The sequence below is a fragment of the Copadichromis virginalis genome, linkage group LG9 (assembly GCF_057382275.1).
Source record: "Copadichromis virginalis isolate Kocher_CV1m ecotype Utaka linkage group LG9, C_Virginalis_male_GT1.1, whole genome shotgun sequence".
In the NCBI taxonomy this organism is placed as follows: domain Eukaryota; kingdom Metazoa; phylum Chordata; class Actinopteri; order Cichliformes; family Cichlidae; genus Copadichromis; species Copadichromis virginalis.
Window position 1 is genome coordinate 22,790,494 of NC_140626.1, and position 20,109 is coordinate 22,810,602.

Here is a 20,109-nt window from a genome sequence, read left to right on the forward strand (position 1 = left end):
ATGCCAGCTGACATGCTGATTTACAGCCTGAGAGAACCCAAACCCCCATTTCAATCATGGAATGAACCACTAATAAACAAAGTCAAGACATCAGAAGGGGTTGTGTGTACATATGTGTGAGTGTGTGTGTAAAAAGCAGGTTGATGAATAATGTCTGGATCATTTCATTTTGCACTAATGAAAGAATCTCAGTTCAGCAGAAAAAACAAACAAACAACAAACCCCCGAAACATCAGCCGTGCTCAGGTCAGATCTGATACCGTGAGCCTTGAACGCGCCTCAGCCTACAGACAAATTTGTTTTGCTGGCTTCTGTGTCCGCATGAACCAACAGCATTTTCTTTTTTTTTTTAATCACACCACCACAAAGATCGCGGTAACGGTTCAAAAGTAAATGGAGGTCACTTAATCAGAGTGACCCTGTTAGCAGCAGAGTGCTACACTGGAAGAAACCAAACAATCAAAGTGAAATTACACCAAATATCCAACCCTAACAGTTAAAGTGAATTACTGCGTGGTCTCCAGAACAAACCTGAGCTAAGTATAATTAGCAAATCAATCAAAAATCTATTTTGGTCCCAGTTGATTGTCCTGCTTTTAAAGTTACCCTATAGAAAAAAGTGTGGAGTGCAGTTTAATGAGACATTTTACATATTTATTAAAAAGGCAGTGTGCTGGGCTGGCTGCACGACTGGCCGGCTTCTTTTTTTTTTTCCTTTCTTTTTTTTGCTTTAAGACTCGTAAATCAAGACCAGAATGCAATTTGCTCCCCTTAGCCTCTTGTAAAGCTATCCCATCCACTCCTGCAGTGATTAATCTTTCTCAGTGAGCTAATTATTTTGTACAGATATCCAATAATGATGGAAGAGGAAGGACAGGATTTATGGTAAAAGCCGAGAGAAAGAGGAAGCTGTAAAAATTAATAAATAAATTTAAAAATAAGGGCTGAAATTCTTCTAAATTCTTGTCAACCGCTTGTAAACAACAATGCAAAATTACTAGCTGACCACTAGAGTCCAGCTGCACATGCCCAGTTTATATAATTACTTGAAAGGATTTGGGGAATGTTATGGATTCAAATAATAGCAAAATATCTGTCTAGTAAAGCAGAGCTGCTAATGTGATCCCGAAATGCATCCTCACATATAAATGAACTGACAGCAACTGGCTTCAATAATAATTAACTAGAGCTGGTTGCCCGTCCATGAAGCTCAGCCTGATCACCTCCTGTCAGTCAATGCACCATCTAGACCCCCACGCTACCTCTGACATCCTGGCCCTAATGCAATCAACCTGAAAAGGGGTAATTGCCCTCATCCAGAACTGACAGCCTCCCTGACATCCCGGCTTCCTCTGCCGGTTGTAAATGCCAGCGGGTGCGGACCACTGATAACTGCCTGCCTGCCTGGTTTTATCGTTACTTACATTACTGCTTACAGCGCGGAAACACATAAACACACAGTTTTCCTCTCAATCAGGTGGCTCCTGGGATGCAAGGCTGATCCCGTCGAGATGTGCAAAGTGTTATGATATGCCAATTAAAAAACGAAAAGCTTTTACATTTACTTTGAGGTTGTGTTTTTGATTCAGACACGCCTCCTGGCGTAAGGCTACTTACATTAACTTCATTACATGACACAGGAAGAATGAAAGACCCCCCAAAAATGTGCGTCTTTGTACCTGACTTTTGGCACCATGAGACGATGCTGCACCATCAGCGTGTGACAGATGGACGCCATCATGGTGAAGACCTCCTCGCTGGCTGAATCCCTCCACACCAGGTTGAGCAGGGCGTTAGTCTGGTGTTTGGTGTCCAGTTTGTGGACACACTCTTCTGTTATCAGCTGAACTGAAATCCGGCTGTCATCCTAGTGAAGAAAGAGATGAGTGTTATTTAAAGGACTGTGATTATGTGATTGAGAAGTATGTGTACGAGGGTAAAAAAAAATAAAAATGTTATTTTAGTTTTTTATAGTTTATTTTCGAGATGCAATCTGCAATTTTTAGGTTACTGTTAATAAAACCAAGCGTTTAAATATCAGTTTTTAAACTTGTCGGTGTCATATGAGAGTATTGTGGAGTGTTTGTTGCTACTAATCTGCCTGGTTTGTGCTTGTGATAACAGTTATCTATTTACTTCTCTTTTAAAGAAATGTTTATTGGCTCTTGGTGAAAGCATCTTCTGTGACCACACAAGAGTGCACAACGAATTTCCCAACTAGGACAATAAAATATATTGTATCGTATATTATCGCTTTATTATCGCTAGACGAGGTGTCTGAATGTACGCATTTTTGAAGGTCTGAGGCAAAATGTTTTAAGCCACAGCAGTGCAGAATCCTTCCAAATATTCATTTATTCAGTTTCGTAAGTTAATCATGTTTACAGTGGGCCAACCACCAACTGGTGGTAAATATTTACTCTAAATCCATCGATAAGTAATGAGTAATCCTGCTTCAAACACAAAAACACAGAAACAAACTAAACCAACCACAACCGCCATAGCAAAGCTAATAAGAAATAATTTGGCAAATGTTGTGATTTAATGCCATTTTACCTTCAGTTATTCAGCTGATTGTCATCCTTTATGTTAACTTATCACTTTAAACTCATTCAGCATCATAAGCACATAAGGAATAGTCTGTTAATTCCTTTTATTCCTGAGTTTGGGAAACAAACTCCCAGTTGTTCACACAATGAAAAGTGTGGCTTCTCCATCGCTGCCACACAGCTTACATTAGAGAGGCTGACATTACCTGAGTATAGGGCTGCTCGATTATGGCAAAAATGATAATCACGATTATTTTCACTGAAATTGAGATCTCGATTATTTGACGATATTTATTTAACCCTTACGACCTACTATAGAACCAAGTCCGCCAGAGCTTATATTATTATTATTATTATTTTTTTTTTACATGTTGTAGTGCCATTTGTGGGAGCATTTCAAGTTGCTATACATCAATACAACTGTTATAGCCCATATTGTAATATATGTATGCATTAAGTCCATAGTAATTACATTAATTGCAAAAAAGTACAATAAACTACAAAAAAATTGAAAATCATTTTTGGTTTTTTTTTTTACATATATTTCTACTTGGAGAAATTTAAGAGGTTTATCCCTCAAAACTTGAAATACAAAAAAAGTTGCAAAAAATAGTTTACAACAACAGGAAATTTATTTTGAGTGTCTTCATAGTTTTATTTTGGAGATACACCAATTTTTATATACTGCAGGAAAAACGAAAAAACAATCCTATGATGCAAATTTGCAAAGAAAACAGCAGGTGCATCAAAATAAACTATTTCCAGCAGTACAATTCGAGTTCTAAGCATCACAGAAACTATTCAGAAAAGTATAGAGTCAAACATGACTTATAAAAACACCAGTATAGGCAATTAAGGCCTACAAGTAAAAAACTACATTTCCGCGAAAATGACGTCACTTCCGGTTTCGGGCAGGAAATGGCGCACATGCGATAGTTCGCGACTTCCAGTGTTGCCAACTTTGTCGCTATATTTAGCAAGTTTTCAGACCCGCTAAAAAAAAGACGTGAAAGCCCTTATTGCTTTTACTCTCAACAAGTAGCGGGTGCTGTGACGCAGTCAGTTCTTCTTTTACTCTTATGCTGTTTTGTGGATCACAAGGTTTAAAACTACTTATAAACACACACACACAAAGTAACTCCACCAGAGCGCCTATTTCGGGTCACTTTTGCCGGTCCAAGCCCGGGTAAAGGAGCAGGGTTGGAATTGTGACATTAAAAAAAACAATAATTGCTAAAAGAAATTTAATTTGTAGTTCTAAATAAATTCTAAATGCATTTAGGACGTTTTTTACTCACTTTATGTCTCTTCCACGATGTTATTTCTCTCTCCAACAACATAGGTTACAATTAGATTAGCATGACCTATTATGCAAATTTGGCGATGACGTCATTTAGCGACTTCTAGCGACTTTTAGGACAACCAATAGCGATTTTCCTTACTGAGGAGTTGGCAACACTGCTGACTCCGTTTCACTGTGGGAAGTGTTATGAACAGCTGATCGGATCACAAAGCGTGTTTCTGGAATATTATGTTTTTGTTCCTGCAAGCGCTTTTTATGCAATTTTTGCAAAGCTTTATGTGGAAGGAAACCGTGACCGAGGACAAGCTGATGGCATCAGATGTAAGTACAACTCCTCCGGTTTCATATGCAAAACAAATTATTGCGCTAGCTTACACTGTTCAGGTTCTACAGGGATTTAAAAATTGTTACACAAAACGGAGCGTGCTGCTCTGACCGGCTTTAAAGGATTAACGATGACAACGTATTGAATAATGACTTTAAAAAATAATATAAAATAGTGTGCAACACCACTGAAGTTTTTTTTACCTCTCTTTTCAACCAGCGGCAGTCACTCTCCTCTCCAAATAACTTCTGCTTAGCTTTCCGAGCTTCCCTCAGGTCCTCTTAATCAGCGGTCTCCACCCTTTTTTGCGCCACGGACCGGTTTATGCCCCACGGACCGGCCTTTAAGGTGTCGCGGATAAATGAGGGAGGGGCCAATAATCGGCTCAGTCATTTTTAATGATCGTTGAAAGCCCAGATCGTAATCGTGATTAAAATTCGATTAATTGAGCAGCCCTACCTGAGTACAACATGAACCTTGTGCTGGTATCAGCCAACAGGCTAAGTCACATTTCTAGTGAAAACTGTTAACAGACACGAGAATGACCTTTTTGAGATATTCAAGTTTTGCTTAAATCAAAACTGCTTTGACTGTAAGAAACTTTTGTTTTGTTATAGTTAGCCATATTGTTTATGCTATGTAAAGGTAAATGTCTTGCAGAACAGTTTCACATCTACAAAGCAAAACTCATGACAAAAAAAAAAAAAATTTAAAAAATGGGGCTTTGCACATGTTTTGAATGTAGAAATAAAAGTAAAAATTAACTGAATTGTGTGAATGCTAGAAATGTGTAGAGGGGCCTTATCAACACTGACATCCCTCACCGAGGCATGCTGTGCGCTGAGATATTTGGACATATATGCGGGGATTTTACCTGCATGGGTAGCGGCTGGATGCCAGCGTTATCGTCATCCTCCGAGTCGCTGCTCACTTCTGGCCTGGTGCTGCTTTCTGACACTGGCAGCAGCGGCAGCAGCGTCTGCAGGGCCCGGAGGTACAACAGGAGACCCTCCTCTGATAGTGAGCCTGCCAACGCGCATCATTCATCATTACCGCGCACATTAACCCATCTCCCACTCTATAAATCAGTCTCATTACCACACAGAGGAATGTACAGGAGAAACAAGTACAGCACAAGCATGAGCCTGTGTGTTCAGCTCTAAACTCCCACTGACCTAGGCGGTTCTCCCCTGCAGAGAGGACAAAATAAAACAGCCATGGTGCTTGGCTCTGTGCTGCTGAAGAGGAGTCGATCGTGGCCTTAAGGGAGCTCAGGAAAGCCTCGAAAGGGAATGAGTGACGGAAGTCTGATAGTGCCGGGATAAAGAAGTGAAAGATCTGCTCAGTAAACGGAGCAGAGATGAACTCCTCGGTAAAAGCCGCAAATACAAACTGCCTGTAACATGACAGACAAAGCAGATATTAGTACACTGTGTGAAATCCTAACAAAATAAAAATAATATCAAAATACTGTTTGCTCATCGATAAATTCACTAAAGTATGGGTTGATTTAACATCTCCCTGCTCTTTCTACTGTGTGACTTCTCCAATATTGTCTCTCCAAACAGTGCTGCTTTGTGTAGCCTGGTCACACACATCTGGCGAGCCAAGTCAGATAATTAGCTGTTAGAGCCAGTATGTACACAAGTTCCTCTCACTCCCGTCTTGCTTTTCTTCAAAGAAGAAAAGAAGTCCTCTCGTCGTTTGTTATTAAGAATGTCTCAAACCAAGAGACAAACAGGCTGGTATTCTGCACTCCAGCGAGCAAGCAAGTCTGGGAAACTTTTATGGCTTGTTGTAAATTGGTCTGTGAAGCAATTACTGCTTCACTATTGACAAGAGGGACAAAAACTGGTGTAGTTTGTCTGATTGGCTTAATGGATGATTTTAAAAGAATTCAACAGAGACAAACACCTTCTGTTCCTGCTATTATGCCGCTATCGTCTCCACTGTTTACTGTATGTGCCGGGCGTTCTGCAGAATTGTGTAACTTTTGAGACAATTCCTTCAGTAAATAGTTAAACAATACAGGGCAAACTAAGTTTTTTGAATGCCACTGCTTATTGTTTTAGCTTACTTTCCCAAAAAGTGAAAATAGCAGCGCTGTCTTCTTTTTTTGGAGATGCATGCACTAATTTCTCTAAAACTGTCCTTCAGACAATCATCATTGTACGACAAATACTAGCAGGTAATCTTTTAGGGGCGTCTTTCTTGTCGCATCCTGTGCAAATGTTCCTGTTCTCCTGCTTTGCTCACTGTACCTTGCGCCTGTTGTGCAGGAGGAGTAGGTAAAGTGCAGAGGTTTGAGGATGTGCTCCAACAGTGTGCTTGCCAGGGGGATAGTGGGAGCGTCGCTGTACTCCAGACTGGAAGGGAGCCTGTGATTCACAAGAATATACAGCGACCTGTAGTATCCTGATGAGAGGACAGAGAGAAGAATTAACACTCAAAATAATTATCTGAGAAAACGCTAATGTAATTACGTATTTAATATAAACATATTAAAAAAAGAAATCTTCCTGTTTGCAGTAAGTGAAATGTTGTAAAAAATGAGTCCCTTAAACCTAACATTCAGGCTAAAAAGTAGGATTTTTTTCAGATGTAATGCTAAAAAATGTTTCGTGCAGACAACAATGACTAACTTTAAACCGTGCTTTTGAAATGACTCATGCTTCTGGGAAATCGTCAGTACTTGAAATACACTTGACTTGAATGTAATCCTGTACCAGTCACAACATGAACTGCCCTGTACTGATAAAAAACACTGACAAAATTATATTGACACACATTCAAGATCTCTGCACACCCCTTATTGTTTAATAATTTGGTCTCAACAGGTTTATTTGCACCTATGCTGCAGGAATCTGTGTGTCACTGACATTTCTTTTCTTTCTATAAAAAGAAGAAAAAAAAAATCCTGACCGCAGACTCACAACAGAGATAAAAGTTAAGCCAGTGAGCTTACCTTTCTGTACCATGTAGTGCAAAATCTGCTCGAGTAATGAAGCTACATTATTAGCATCTGGAATAACGGGAAGATAGGTTCTCTCTGTAGAAAAGATTTCTAGCATTCGCATGGGAACTGCAACATTTAAACTGTCATCCGTGCAGCTCTGCAAGAGTCTAAAAGACAGGAGAGAGCGACAAGAGTGATAATGGCAACTTCTGTTACAGATATCCCATCAGCTTTTGCATTTATGCATCTGTAAGAAAATTATTTATTTCCAATACCTGCAGCAGAAGCCTAAGATCCTCTTGATCTGAAACACGCATGTCTTCTTCTGTGGGCCAACCAACAGCTTCACAAACTGGCCGTTGTGCTTCACCAGGTTCTGGCACAGCCATATCTTTATCAACACACAGGTAGACACAGTTTTGGTCTTTGGCAAACACAACTTTTTAATATATTAGCATCTATTAAATCTATTGATACAACCAAAGGGCCTAAGGCTCGGGGTTTTTTTTGTCTTCTCACCAATCTATGGGCATCCACACTCTGTCTGTAGAAAAATATTAATTGTCTTGATAAGAGGCAGAGACCAACGCCATCCAGGGCGTGTTGAGCTCCTCCCGACTGCGTCTGGCTGACACGCTCGTCAAACTTTGCCCGCTGTATGGCATACTGGAGAAAGAAAGTCACAGGTCACACACTGTAAACACTCTGTTTGAGCAGACTTGGTACAAAAACAGAAATGCTGCTACCACAAATCAATACGGTTCCCAAAACAAGAAAGAAAATGTGATCACCACATTTGCATTTTAACAGAAACAACAAGATGCAGCATCAACTTCTTTTAAGTAAGGTAACACAATATCATTGCTGTAACTGTCTGTGGACCAACCGACTTCCTGATGAGATGCAGAAGTTCACAATTTTGCCTAAAGCCACGTTTATTTCTGATCTTTGAAGCCAAAAACACTCATCACAAGGACGAAGTTAAGGTTGCGAAAAAACTTGCTATCTCCCACACCATCAAATAGGCAGTGTCATTCATTAGCCAGCTGTATGTTAGAGGGTTTCACATGTCATCGCATGCAATGTCACTAGAATTATGTAATGTATGAAATGTGCTTGCAGACATACCTGTTTTTTCAAGTCTTGGTAACCGCGTACATAGGACTGAATGATAATGGCGTTCTTCAGTCGTCTTCTTTCATCCTGAGCAAATTAAAGCAAAATTTACAAATGCTTGATTGTGCTACTTGCTGCCAATGGTAGCACAACCAGTTATTAAGTTTAGGGGGCAATTGCTTTTTGACATACTATATGGACAGATTTGGATAACTTTCTTCCCTTAATAAATGAAATAACTACTTTAAAAAAAACTGCATTCTGTATTTTCTTGGGCCTTTGTTTAATATTAATCTGAAGCATGTAAGTGTGATATACAGAAAAAGAAATCAAGGAGAAAAAAGCTTTGCAGCACTACACTAGTTTCAACGTCATGCTGACTGTCACAAAGAAATGTGACGTTTATATTTATGAACGCAAACAAATATACTCCTTTTTCATTAATATTTCATGTTTCTTTGCAAGACCAAGCTGGGTGAAACAATGAAAGAACTGACTTTTCAAAATTGCAAATAGTATGAGCTGCAAAATTTTAAAGGGCACAAACAAAAGACTTCAGAAGAGACATTACTTCTCTTTTCCGTCTCTCTTCTTGAGTGCGGTGCAACAGTGATGCCTTCTCCTCCTGAAAAGCAACAAAGATTATTATAAAAATGCAACACAACAACACGTTTTAACCACATCTGTTAAGCATAGAGCTATGTGTGGTTTGTTAATGGCAGCAGATGTATTCCCAGTTTTGAGATGCCACTTACCTTTTTACTCGCTCCTCCAAGGGACACCTTGGGTCTTGTCTTGAAATCTCCCTCAAAGCTGAACATCGTTAGATTTTTTCCATGGACTGACTGACTCGAAGGCTTACTCTAATTTCTGAAAGAGAAAATGAAACAGACCAGTCGTGATGACTTGACTGCCAACTTATAAACAATTAACTTCGGCTAACAGTTTCTCCGACCACGACACTATAAAGCTACGTTTGCAGGCCATATTTTTAGTAGCAAAATTAAACGATTATGAACAGTCAAAGCGGACAACAGTTGAACAACATCACAGGAGGTCAAGTTCAGCCAGACCTTCAGTTTGAATGCAACAATAGTTAGCTAACCGGTTAACTTAGCCGGTTAGCTAATGACTCAGCAGCTGCTAGGGGCTTTAACAAGCCTGCTTCCTCTAAACGACCCCAACAATGAGACACCATATTAAAGCTCATTTATTCGTGACATTTCGTAGCAAGGACAACGTATGTGCAAGCAGCATGATTTTGCTGACGTTAGCAATGCAGCTAACTAGCTGGGCAGCTAAACGCTGAGGCAGGCTAACTTTCCGGGGGGGTGTCTTCCTACCCTACCCGCATGTCCTTTTGACATCATTTCTTTTGAAGGACACACATCTGAGAAAAATAAGCAGCAATGTATGAATCGTTTACCTTCGACTTTTGAGCTAAGAAGTGAGACAGACACTACAACACTGAGAAGGATGTTTACGTTTCTCCAAACGTCAAGTCTTCTTTTCCTGCTCTCTCTAGAAATCAACACAACACCGGAGAGCAGCCTGCATCCGCTTCCTGCAAAGCGAGGCAGCTGATTGGACAGAATGTCTGTCAATACCGTCTCTAAGACCCGCCCTTCTACTAGAGCCATTGAGAAGGTTCTCGGGCTACAGCATGAGTGTGTGTTTGGGTTGAATTTGTCATTTTGCGAGGACCTTCGTGTATTTTTTAGGGAAAAAACACGAAAAAAACACCATTAACTTTTAACCTGATGAGTCTGGGATAGATGTTTAGATTATGGTTAGTGTCCTCTAAAGTAAGGGAAACATGAACCAAGGTCATTAAAGTTAACTAAAGCTAACCATTTTAGGTAATTAAAATAAACAATAAAACTTAGACTAAGGTAAGGGCCAAAACAAATACAGATTATTAGAAAAAAAAATATGATTGGACAACACTGAATTTTTTTAAAGCATTGGGCAGAGTGAAAGGCAGTGTGGCAGGTGGAGATGAGTGTCAGAGGTGATTTGTGACAGAATGATAGCACCAAGAGTTAAAGGGAACATGAGACCTCCTGGGGTTTAATGTTTGGAGATAGTTGCACTGATGAAAACACAAGACACTGAGCTGCAGCTGTTTAGAACTGAAAATACTAGATTTACCTTGGGAGTGACAAGGATGGACAGGATTAGAAATTAATATGTTGAAGGGACAGCTCAGGTTGAGCAGTTTGGACACAAAGAGAGGAGAGGCCAAGATGGTTTGGACATGTGCAGAGAAGAGACGGGATATGTGGACAAGAGATACTGGATAAAAGATGCTGAATTTTGAGTTGCCAGGTAGGAGGAAAAGAGGAAGGCATGCAGAGGGTCAGTGTGACGAAAGATACTAGGGATGGGGTGAGATGTTGGGGTGACCTCTAATGGCAACCAAAACAACTGAAAGCAGACAACTATATGGTAAATGATATCACGTGCAATAGAATAATAGCTGAAAAAAGTTAATTTTAAAAAGTGAAGAAAAAAATTTAAGGAGTGAATTAACTGACTTCAGACTAGCTTCATGAAGCAGGTCACTGAAGCCTGAGGAACCCTGAGGGCAAAAAGATCAAAGAGGAAATATCCTGAGCGTTAGTCTTTGTGAGTTTGGTCATATCTGTTAACAAAACCAGCCTGATGAGGCATTGATGCACATGTTTATTTATATCTGGGATGTCTGTGAGTCAACTGATTTCATCAGGTGTTGTGTTTATATTGTAATACCTGCTCTGAACTACATAAATCATCCACTTATCTCATTCAAGAGGTGTTGGAGTCTATCCCAGCTGTCGCTGGGTGAAAGGTGTGGTATACCCTGACACAGTACTAACAGTGAGGCTGTCATGGTCCTTGGATTTTTTTTTGACAGTGTTTTAAAGCTGTGGACTTGCTTTCCATGTGTTATTCTTGAGCTTTTGTTTTAATAGTTCTGCATGATTTTCATGGTTTTAGTTTGTTTATATTTTTTTATTTCAGTTATCCTGCCTCCTTTCTCCTTATTATAAATTATTTGTCTTCATATTTGTTTATTTCCTGTTTTATTTTGGTCATTCTTTGTCTGTTGTGTATTTTTTTAAGCTTACTTCTCTTGCGTCGTTATCCTGATTTAGTTTAGGTGTGTTTTGTTCCTGTTAGACCTCAGGATGTCTGCATATATTAAAAGACTGTTTGTATTAGTTGCCTGTAAGTGGTCCTGTGTCGATCGCCAGTTTGGCTCAATGGGCTTCAGAAACACCAAAATAAATGTTTGTTTTTTGTTTTTTTTTGTTAGATATTTATACATTTGTTGACTTTATCCTGTTTTGTTTTGTTTTTTTCTCCGGGACTTGTACATACATGAAGAGGGGAGGGGAAAAAAGACTTTTGGAAACACATGGAAAATGTGATAAAAATAAAGATACTTACATTTCAGTTTTTCTGTGAACTCTCTGGACTTTTCAGGAATTTTATCATTAAAGAGGAAATTAATAGTTCAATGTTAATAAATATATACTTTTTATCCTTAAGTTATCCTTATCATTGATGTAGAGAAAGCAAAATTAAAACCAGAGGAGAGTTCTGCTTTGAATTTTATTTTTGGTCCATATATAGGCTTCTGATGACCTCAGCCCTGCTGCTAATCTAGTAATAGTGTTACTGCATGATTGGTCATTGAAACTGTACTGTGCTTATTTTTATCTGAGCTCAAACGAACTCCCGGAAAAGTAGATTTTCTACAGGAAAAGTACATTTAAATAACAATGTTGACAACAATTTCCAGTAATTTGGCATGCACCTTTTTTAATCTTATGTTTATTTTTGAAGAAATACCTTTTGTTCTCAAAAATACTGAAATTAGTTTTACACAAACATGATTTTTGTGAATGCGGTTCAGAGGTCGTGTTGCTTCTACACTCTGTACCTCTGTGATCTCACACCTGTTTTTTCCCAATATCAGTGCTTTTAATAATCAGAAAGGCTAACATTACTGAAAATGTCAGACTAACATTCATAATAAGAATAATAAGATTAAATTCTTTTAGTAGAGTCAACAGATAAAAAAAAATCTGCGCACATGGCACACAGATCAGATTTGTTTTTTGTTTATTTTTTGGTCAAACTGTTGAAATGCACAAATTTTTTGATATTAAAAACCAAGTGTTGCACATTTGATATGAGGAAAAAAAATATTTTAAGCATTTAAATTAAAAATTGTAGTGAAACCTCATTTTTCCATTTAGAATGGAAATTCTGCTTTGAGGACCTTTCATATATTTAGACAAACTTTTTGATTCAGCTGATTTCTTTGAAACTCTGGCAAATTTCGTGTGGAAGGTGAAAGATAACTTTAATACACAAAAGGTCACTGTCGATGATTGTTAATGATAATAATACCATATGATTCAATTCCCCTAACAGAGCCAACAGAACGTGTAAAAGGGACACGCAAGTCTCTGAATGTCATCATTGTTTTAATAAACAAAGAGCAAAAACCTCCCCACTCTGAACATTTCATAAAACGGCACAGTAGCTTTGTGGTGGTTTTGAAAAGTGCACATGCAGTCTGAGATTGAGGTATTTATGAGAGCCGTTAAAGACAAACTATATAGGTCGCATGAATTGACTTAAAAAGATGATGTTGTATTAAAATTGTGCAGGGAGACGCCAAATCCGAAATTAAATAAATTAGATTTAAGTTAAAGAAATAACGTGTAAAATGCTCGAATAATGAATATTTTATTGTTATTATTATTTTTTAATATTTATTATTATCATTTATGATGTTTGTGTTAAAATAACAATCACGAATTAAAGGTCATAAGAAGCTTCCTGTCGTCATTAGACTGGATAATGAGTGTGAACACTGACAATAATTGTCGGATATGGATATAATTGTACTAAAATATATCTATATGACCGCTAATGCATAGTAGTGTATAATAGAAGTACTACCCTTTTGGCACATGTCAACAAATTGCCTGCGCCTTCAGGCTCACCGTGTAACACTTTTGTCTGAAAACCTCGATATCGAATTTAGTAAAGGGGTTGGATCCTTGGTGTTATTTTAAGTCGCTCACTCGTAATTGCACTGATATATCTGACACCGACATCAAAGATTTCCCTTAAATAGAAAACAAATGTCGTGGAAATTGTACAAAATCAGTATAAAATTCCCGGTTTTGCCAGTTTGAGCGAATTCTGCATTTATTGCGTTAAAAGAGACAGGGCGGGTTCCTTTAAACCGCCTTTTCATAATGAACACATTTACCAAAGGTAATTAATATATAAACTATCTCGATTTGTCACTTTGATTTGTATTTTAGTTAATTGTGAAAGTAATTACGGAGCAAATTAACAGCTTTCAGGAAAGAAAAGGGTTTTAGGGTCAGTTTCCATTGGGCTCCTTATTAATTTTCTCTCTCCTGGATGTGATGAAAAGGAGCTATAAATCTGTGTGATCGGCGAAGGCCAATACTAAATGGCTCCATATTTCACCGCTGCTTTAATAGAAATATTCATGTGGGCTCCTTAATGAAATTAAACCCGTGGTGAGGGACAAGGCGCAGAATAAGAGTCCGGCTGTTGTAAAAAATCAGACAGAAGGCTGATAAAGTGCGTTTAATCGTTGAGGAATATGCAAAAGAAAACTTGTGTTTCGGCAACTCGCATCTGCTAAATATTCCGAGGTGGAGATGTTAATTAAACCCATGGCAATATCATAATAATTTTAAACCACCCTCTTTAATGCCTGCTCAGATTGAACGAGAGTTGCTGTGGGCATCTGGACCGGATATTTGGATTGATTTTTTTAATGCGCTGTTTTCAGAAACATTTTGGTAAAATATTCACAAGTCAATACATTCGAGACTCTAGTACAACATCTTCACATCGTCAACATCTGCGCATTTTCTCGCAGAAATGCTCGAAGCGCATTTGATCGTCTCCTCTCTGTCATACCTCCTCTCTCCTCCACGTTTCCACGCAGGCCCGCGTCCCACACACCCACATCAATCTCCCCCTTATCATTCTGTAATTGCTCGTGATCATCAAGGTCCACAATTAAATGGCGATCCTTTACTTCAAAACTACCCGGTGACTTGTTGATTTCCCCCGAGCAAATAAACGTCCCCGGAGTGCGGTTAGCTGATGAATTGACAAAAACTAATCAGCTTTATTGGTAGACCAGTTAAGGGCAACGGGGTGTCAATAATTCTCATTTTGACCTCCTCTTCCATTAACTTTAAGTGGCTTATTAGACCCACGTCACCCGGAGCCACGGGCCGATTACATCTCTCTCCTCATCACATTTTAAGGCTTTCAAATGCAAAATTTGTCGATGCCTCCTTGTTGATTTTTTAAAAAACATCAAACCATCCGTATTATTCGTCACAGTTCAGGGATTCTATTTTTTAAGGTTACAATTAATAATAAGTTATAAAAATCAACAACGTAAACGCTACAAGCAGAGACGCATGGACCTAATTAATTCAGATGCATAGCGCCATTGTAACGTGTCGCTGTGCGTCAGTCACCTTCAGGTTTTGGAGCGACAGAAGGAGGGCTTTTACTTAAATTTCCCTGTTGGCCTATGTGGCTCACTTTTGCCTATGCAGTTTTTTCCCCCTGAATTTAATGGGTCACTGTTGTCAAGACAGCCACAAATCACTTCACGTGTAAGGTCTGAAAATTGAGTTGGCGTCATAATCCAACTCGACCTATGCGCTTCGTAATATCCCCCCTTATTATCACGGCTATCGTAAGTATGCTTTGTTTTGTTCTGCTTCGGCTAAACCATGTCCCGTCCTCAAATGAACCATGAAGCATGCAGGCCCAAAGACAGAGCTCACCTCTGGAAACGGAATTGTTCTATTTTTATCTGCTCTTGCAGTAGTAATGCGTGTATTCGCTCAATTCTAAGAAAACAGGGATTTTAATACGTGGTTTCTAATGAAATAATATATTTAAATATAAATATATATTTGCTGTCTTTCAAAGTTAAACCAATACTACCAGCTCACTTCTAATCGAAGAAGGTCCTGTATTTTATAAATAGTCACACTGGAAACATGCCAGCCTAAACCTGCTGCTGAAGAATTGCGCATATAAGCAAAATTAGCATCCAGCTGACCAAAAACAGAAAAATATTTCTGTCTGCATCGTTTTTTCCCTCAGTAATGGCAATATTTTATGGAAACAGTAACTCTGCCAGCGCCGTGCTTACAGCAGGGAGGCTTTGTTGGGTGCGCAGTGACGCTTCGGACAGCCCCCTGCCAGAGGGCTGCACCAATCGCCTCCTTCTGACAGGAATTAAGTGTGACACGGAGTTCCTCTCACACACTCCGGATCCCATCATAACTTTAGAGAGGTGGGGAAACGGCTGTGGCTTCTCCTTCAGTCTGAGCAGCAGTGGCGAGAAGGACGCGCACCGGGTCACCGATGGAGAAATCCAAAAACTTTCGCATTGACGCGCTTTTAGCAGTCGATACACCCAAGGCGCAGACCTCGCCGCTGGCGCTTGTCACTTCCCTGTCTTCCTCCTCCTCCATCCCATCGTCTGGAAGTGTGGCAGCCGCGGAGCTGACCACCAGTGCCGATTCTTTACGCGCCGACACGCCGTCTCCGCCGAGGATTCCCACCTGCGGGTTGATTCCCAAACCGGGTTTCCTCAACAGCCCGCACAGCATGGTTGGATTACATCCGCAGAGCACGGCAGGGATTCCAGCACAGGCTCTCTACGGTCATCCCATGTACACCTACTCGGCTGCTGCGCTTACAGGCCAACACCCTGCCCTGTCCTACTCCTATCCACACGGCTCTCATCACCACCACACCAGCGATCCCATTAAACTGACAGCCAGCACCTTCCAGCTGGACCACTGGCTCCGGGTCTCCACGGCCGGGATGATGCTCCCCAAAATGTCTGACTTTAATTGTGAGTAGCAGTTTCATGACACAATATTTTGGCAATTTCAAATCCCTCACTTTGAGTAAAACCCCAAAATATTATTCAGCCCTTGGTTGTGGTGTAGTCTGCTTTATATCTTGTTTAACAGAATATCTTGAAGAGTAAAAATAATGCTGGCCTAGATCCCCATAAACTGTGATTTAACTTGGAAAAAAAGTTCGATTTGGGAATTTCTGGTGCACAATTTCTATCAGATATTATCGTCTGAAGGGAACTGTGCGTGACACACTGATGCTTTTTCATAGAGGAACTAAAATGGACAGATAATGGACAGTGGGAAAGTGGCAGAGGAGTGTGAAACCCACAGTCGACATGCTATTTGCTCACCAGATACTGCCTTTTTGTTTCTGCTCGTTTTAACAGATTTGCTCAAAACTGGGTGGCAAATAGCTTGTCTGTGGATGTATTGATGGCGAGACAAGCTTGCTGTTTGAGAGAACAAGGACGCATAATAAATAGCCTATACTGCCGACTCCTCTTTTTCTTTTCAAAGTATCCTCTACAACACAAGCAGTTTTAATGTGATGATTGTGAATATTTGAATATGATGGCTTTCTTTACATAAAATGCATGACAGAAATTGCTGAATGTGTGAAAGCTGACTTCTTCTTTTTTTTAATATATATATTCATGCAGCTCAGGCGCAGTCCAACTTACTTGGAAAGTGCCGAAGACCAAGAACTGCATTCACGAGTCAGCAGCTGCTGGAACTGGAGCATCAGTTCAAATTGAATAAGTACCTGTCAAGACCAAAGCGCTTTGAAGTGGCCACCTCCCTCATGCTGACAGAAACTCAGGTAAAACATGACTGCACGACAGCACACACACACACACACACACACACACGCACACACACACACACACACACACACACACACACACACACATATATATATATATATATATATATATATATATATATATATATATATATATATATATATATATATATAAACTAGAATTTTGTGTTTAGTATTTGATATGAAAAAATATTTTCTAGCATGTATATGAATGATAACTTTAAGTTATGATAACTTAATTTTTCAACTGGTGTTTCTAAACTCTCAGAATGGAAATTCGGCTTTAAAAAAATCTTTTAACTTAAATTTTTTTAATATATATATATCGATTAAAGCTGATTTTACTATATTCTACAGATATTTTGAAACACTGCATTACATTTCAGGCGGAAGGATGACTGCAATACCCAAAAGGTCAATGTCAGGCGCACGGGTGACTTTTACGCGCCGATAGCACCTTCATTCCTGTGCTATTTTTAGTATTTTTGGAGAATTTTATGAGTTCATGCATAGGCTAATATTGCACATTGAGTGTGGTAGAAAATTAAAGGATAGGGAGAAGTTGACGATTTGTTGCCCAAGTTTCCTTCACACCAGTTTAAATCATTTATTCTGCCCTTTTCCAGGTTAAAATCTGGTTCCAGAACAGACGCATGAAGTGGAAGAGAAGCAAGAAGGCAAAAGAGCAGGCCGCCCAGGAGGCCGAGAAGCAGAAAGGTTCCAAGGGCGGCCAAGAGAAATCAGACGGACTCGAACAGTCGGATTATCACAGCAAGACGGACTCAAAAAATGGCAGAATAAGAGATTTCAGGGACAGTGACGACGACGAAGGCGAAAATTTCCTGTACAACTCGTCAGACTGCTCTTCGGACGACGAGAGGAATCACAACAGTGACATAAGTCCGCAGCCTTGAAGCTTGGAGCAAAAGGGCGAAGGCAGCGTTTTCCATTTCTAGTGACTCTGGGGGGGCTTTCGCTGTAAAATGCAGTTAGATGCATGTAATCCAATCTCTAATCACCTACTTGGAATTGTGGAGATTTTTGTTTTTGTTATGAAAATAATAAAATGTAGGTCAAGATTAGACCCTCGTGTCATAAACAAGCAATAAAGCAGAAGATTTGCGGTTTATATCGTGCAGCACCCGGCTATAGGTAAAACTGTGACGTAGCCTATTGCATGGTTATATGCAAACGCTGTAAACTGGCTCAGGATTTTGCAATATCCACCTGCTGTGATGGTTAGTTTATCAGCAATAATCTTTCAATTATATCCTATCCTATATCCCTTACACTTAATAGTGGCTCTTTTATTTTTGTTCTTTGTGATGTTTTACTTCCTCGGTGCCATATCACACTGGAAAAATGTTATGTTTATTTTTCTATCTGTATTTATAAAACGTACATATAATACATCTTACTTATAATACATCTGCATGCTAAATTATTGTTTAGCGTCTTGGCAAACAATGTGAAATAAAGTGTTTTGGGTTTTTTTTTTCCTATATAAAACTATTTTCTTTCTTGCAAACGCACTCCCTCTGATTTATGATTTTGCTCGCAGTGTGTTTCCGGACAGAGGCTTGTGTTTTCCTCCTTGCTCTGACAGGTCGGGTCATGGGAATTACTGTTAATAGCGCTGTCAGATCTGTGCAAACGTGCAGTGTGAGCAAACAGCAAGGAGGCAGTCAGACGGAGGAAACATTTCACACCACACTAGCAATGGGCTCGTATTAATAAAGCGTTTTAAAGGCGTGTTAAGCGACAAACATGGCTGCTCAGGCACTATTTTCAGTACTGAAATCATTCAAACTCATAAACTCAGCTTAACAAAATATAAATAATTGACTATTGACCTCACAGGATGCGCGTTTGTGGAAAATGGGCAGTATTGGTGCAAATATTTTGAGCAATAATAGTTTAATAATAAGAATATATTCTAATCCGTGTAACATCTAAATTCCATGAGCTAACAGCTATAAATTGTAATCATAGATCATATATATATATATATGTGTGTGTGTGTGTGTGCAGGCCAAATAATCTAGCGCCTAGTTTTTGGTGAAAATGAGTGGACACCCTCAAATCTCACCGACTGCTAATGTGTTGATATCTAGCCTGACCCTCTTTCAGACAAACCACGTATTTTATTATATTATGTATATCTCAATTAATCCGACTTGGCCTCTGAGGCAGTTTAATAATCCTCGTGTGCGCGCTTTTACGCATGGCTCTATTTCCAGAAAGCAGGGCTAGCGGTGATTTGACGCGTTATCATTTCCTCCGCAGTCATCAGCGTTAATCTATAGCAGGGTCTCACTGATTATGTGCCATTTGTATAGGGATTACTGAAGGATCTGTTAGTTATCTTCTGCTGTTTGCTTTAGCAGACTAAATCAAAGTTCAGCTGAGGGTCAGACCCACACACCAGGTGAGGCTGAAGGAAACTCTCCGGCTCATGGTTGCAGACAATAGCCAGTGTATGGAGTGCACAGTGAGCCTATTGATCCCATTATCTCCACCTCAGCAGCCAAATTCTCAAGCTTTTCCACCAAAATTCTCAACTGACTGAATTGATGAAGTAATTGCGCTCTCTAAAATTACCTGAGACAGCTCGCAACATTTCCCCCGGGTGACCTTAGTGTCCTATTCCTGACCTCAGGGTACTGCTCCGAAGTCTTGGATTGATTCAGGCCACACCAGCGGAGCTAATTAATAGGAGCAAGTATCAAATCTAGCAGATTGATGCTGCTATGCTTACAATGCGGAGAGGCACTGGTGTCAGCTAGCGAACAGTATAGGACAGATTCATGGCTCCAGGTCATTTCATTAAGGCGTGTAAACACCTCTCGGTTCTCTCTGCTCCTACAGCAAATATCCACAAAAGGATAGACATACACAAATATGCAGCAATCAGCCACGTTTAAGGCTGAAAAAGACCAGATTAAAAGTTGCTTTATCATGTGGAAGGTGTAAATAGACTCAGCAAAGCCCAGAAGAATAGACCCAGGTGACCAAACTGTGCAATATTAACTCTTGATGCACACTGCCTCCCCGAGGGCAGTCTCTGAAGAAAACGTAGACAGACTTA

General features: G+C 39.6%; 2 protein-coding genes across 2 annotated transcripts in view; one reads left to right on the forward strand and one right to left on the reverse strand.

The window, feature by feature from the left end:
- The window catches only part of ube3c (ubiquitin protein ligase E3C), a 30,012-nt gene extending 20,204 nt beyond the window's left edge, over nt 1–9,808 (reverse strand). The window contains exons 1-11 of the mRNA XM_085468246.1: nt 9,676–9,808; nt 9,005–9,119; nt 8,821–8,874; nt 8,262–8,336; nt 7,653–7,799; nt 7,409–7,524; nt 7,143–7,300; nt 6,439–6,592; nt 5,353–5,573; nt 5,052–5,203; nt 1,680–1,867 (exon numbers count right to left, since the gene is read on the reverse strand). Coding sequence (XP_085324372.1) covers nt 1,680–1,867; nt 5,052–5,203; nt 5,353–5,573; nt 6,439–6,592; nt 7,143–7,300; nt 7,409–7,524; nt 7,653–7,799; nt 8,262–8,336; nt 8,821–8,874; nt 9,005–9,070 — 1,331 coding nt within the window. The 5' untranslated portion in view covers nt 9,071–9,119; nt 9,676–9,808. The remainder of the gene's footprint in view (nt 1–1,679; nt 1,868–5,051; nt 5,204–5,352; nt 5,574–6,438; nt 6,593–7,142; nt 7,301–7,408; nt 7,525–7,652; nt 7,800–8,261; nt 8,337–8,820; nt 8,875–9,004; nt 9,120–9,675) is intronic.
- Nucleotides 9,809–15,607: 5,799 nt separating this feature from the next.
- On the forward strand, nt 15,608–18,553 carry mnx1 (motor neuron and pancreas homeobox 1). The gene is made up of 3 exons (XM_085469213.1): nt 15,608–16,188; nt 16,858–17,018; nt 17,648–18,553. The coding sequence occupies exons 1-3, from the start codon at nt 15,693–15,695 to the stop codon at nt 17,933–17,935; spliced, it is 945 nt and encodes a 314-aa protein (XP_085325339.1). The 5' UTR covers nt 15,608–15,692; the 3' UTR covers nt 17,936–18,553.
- The last annotated feature ends 1,556 nt before the right edge of the window (nt 18,554–20,109 follow it).

Bases quoted from the DNA above. Each gene is read 5' to 3' on its own strand.
- mnx1 (XM_085469213.1), top strand. From the start codon at position 15,693: ATGGAGAAATCCAAAAACTTTCGCATTGACGCGCTTTTAGCAGTCGAT. The intron at 16,189-16,857 runs GTGAGTAGCAGT...ATATTCATGCAG, and splicing joins CAAAATGTCTGACTTTAATT to CTCAGGCGCAGTCCAACTTA. The intron at 17,019-17,647 runs GTAAAACATGAC...GCCCTTTTCCAG, and splicing joins TCATGCTGACAGAAACTCAG to GTTAAAATCTGGTTCCAGAA.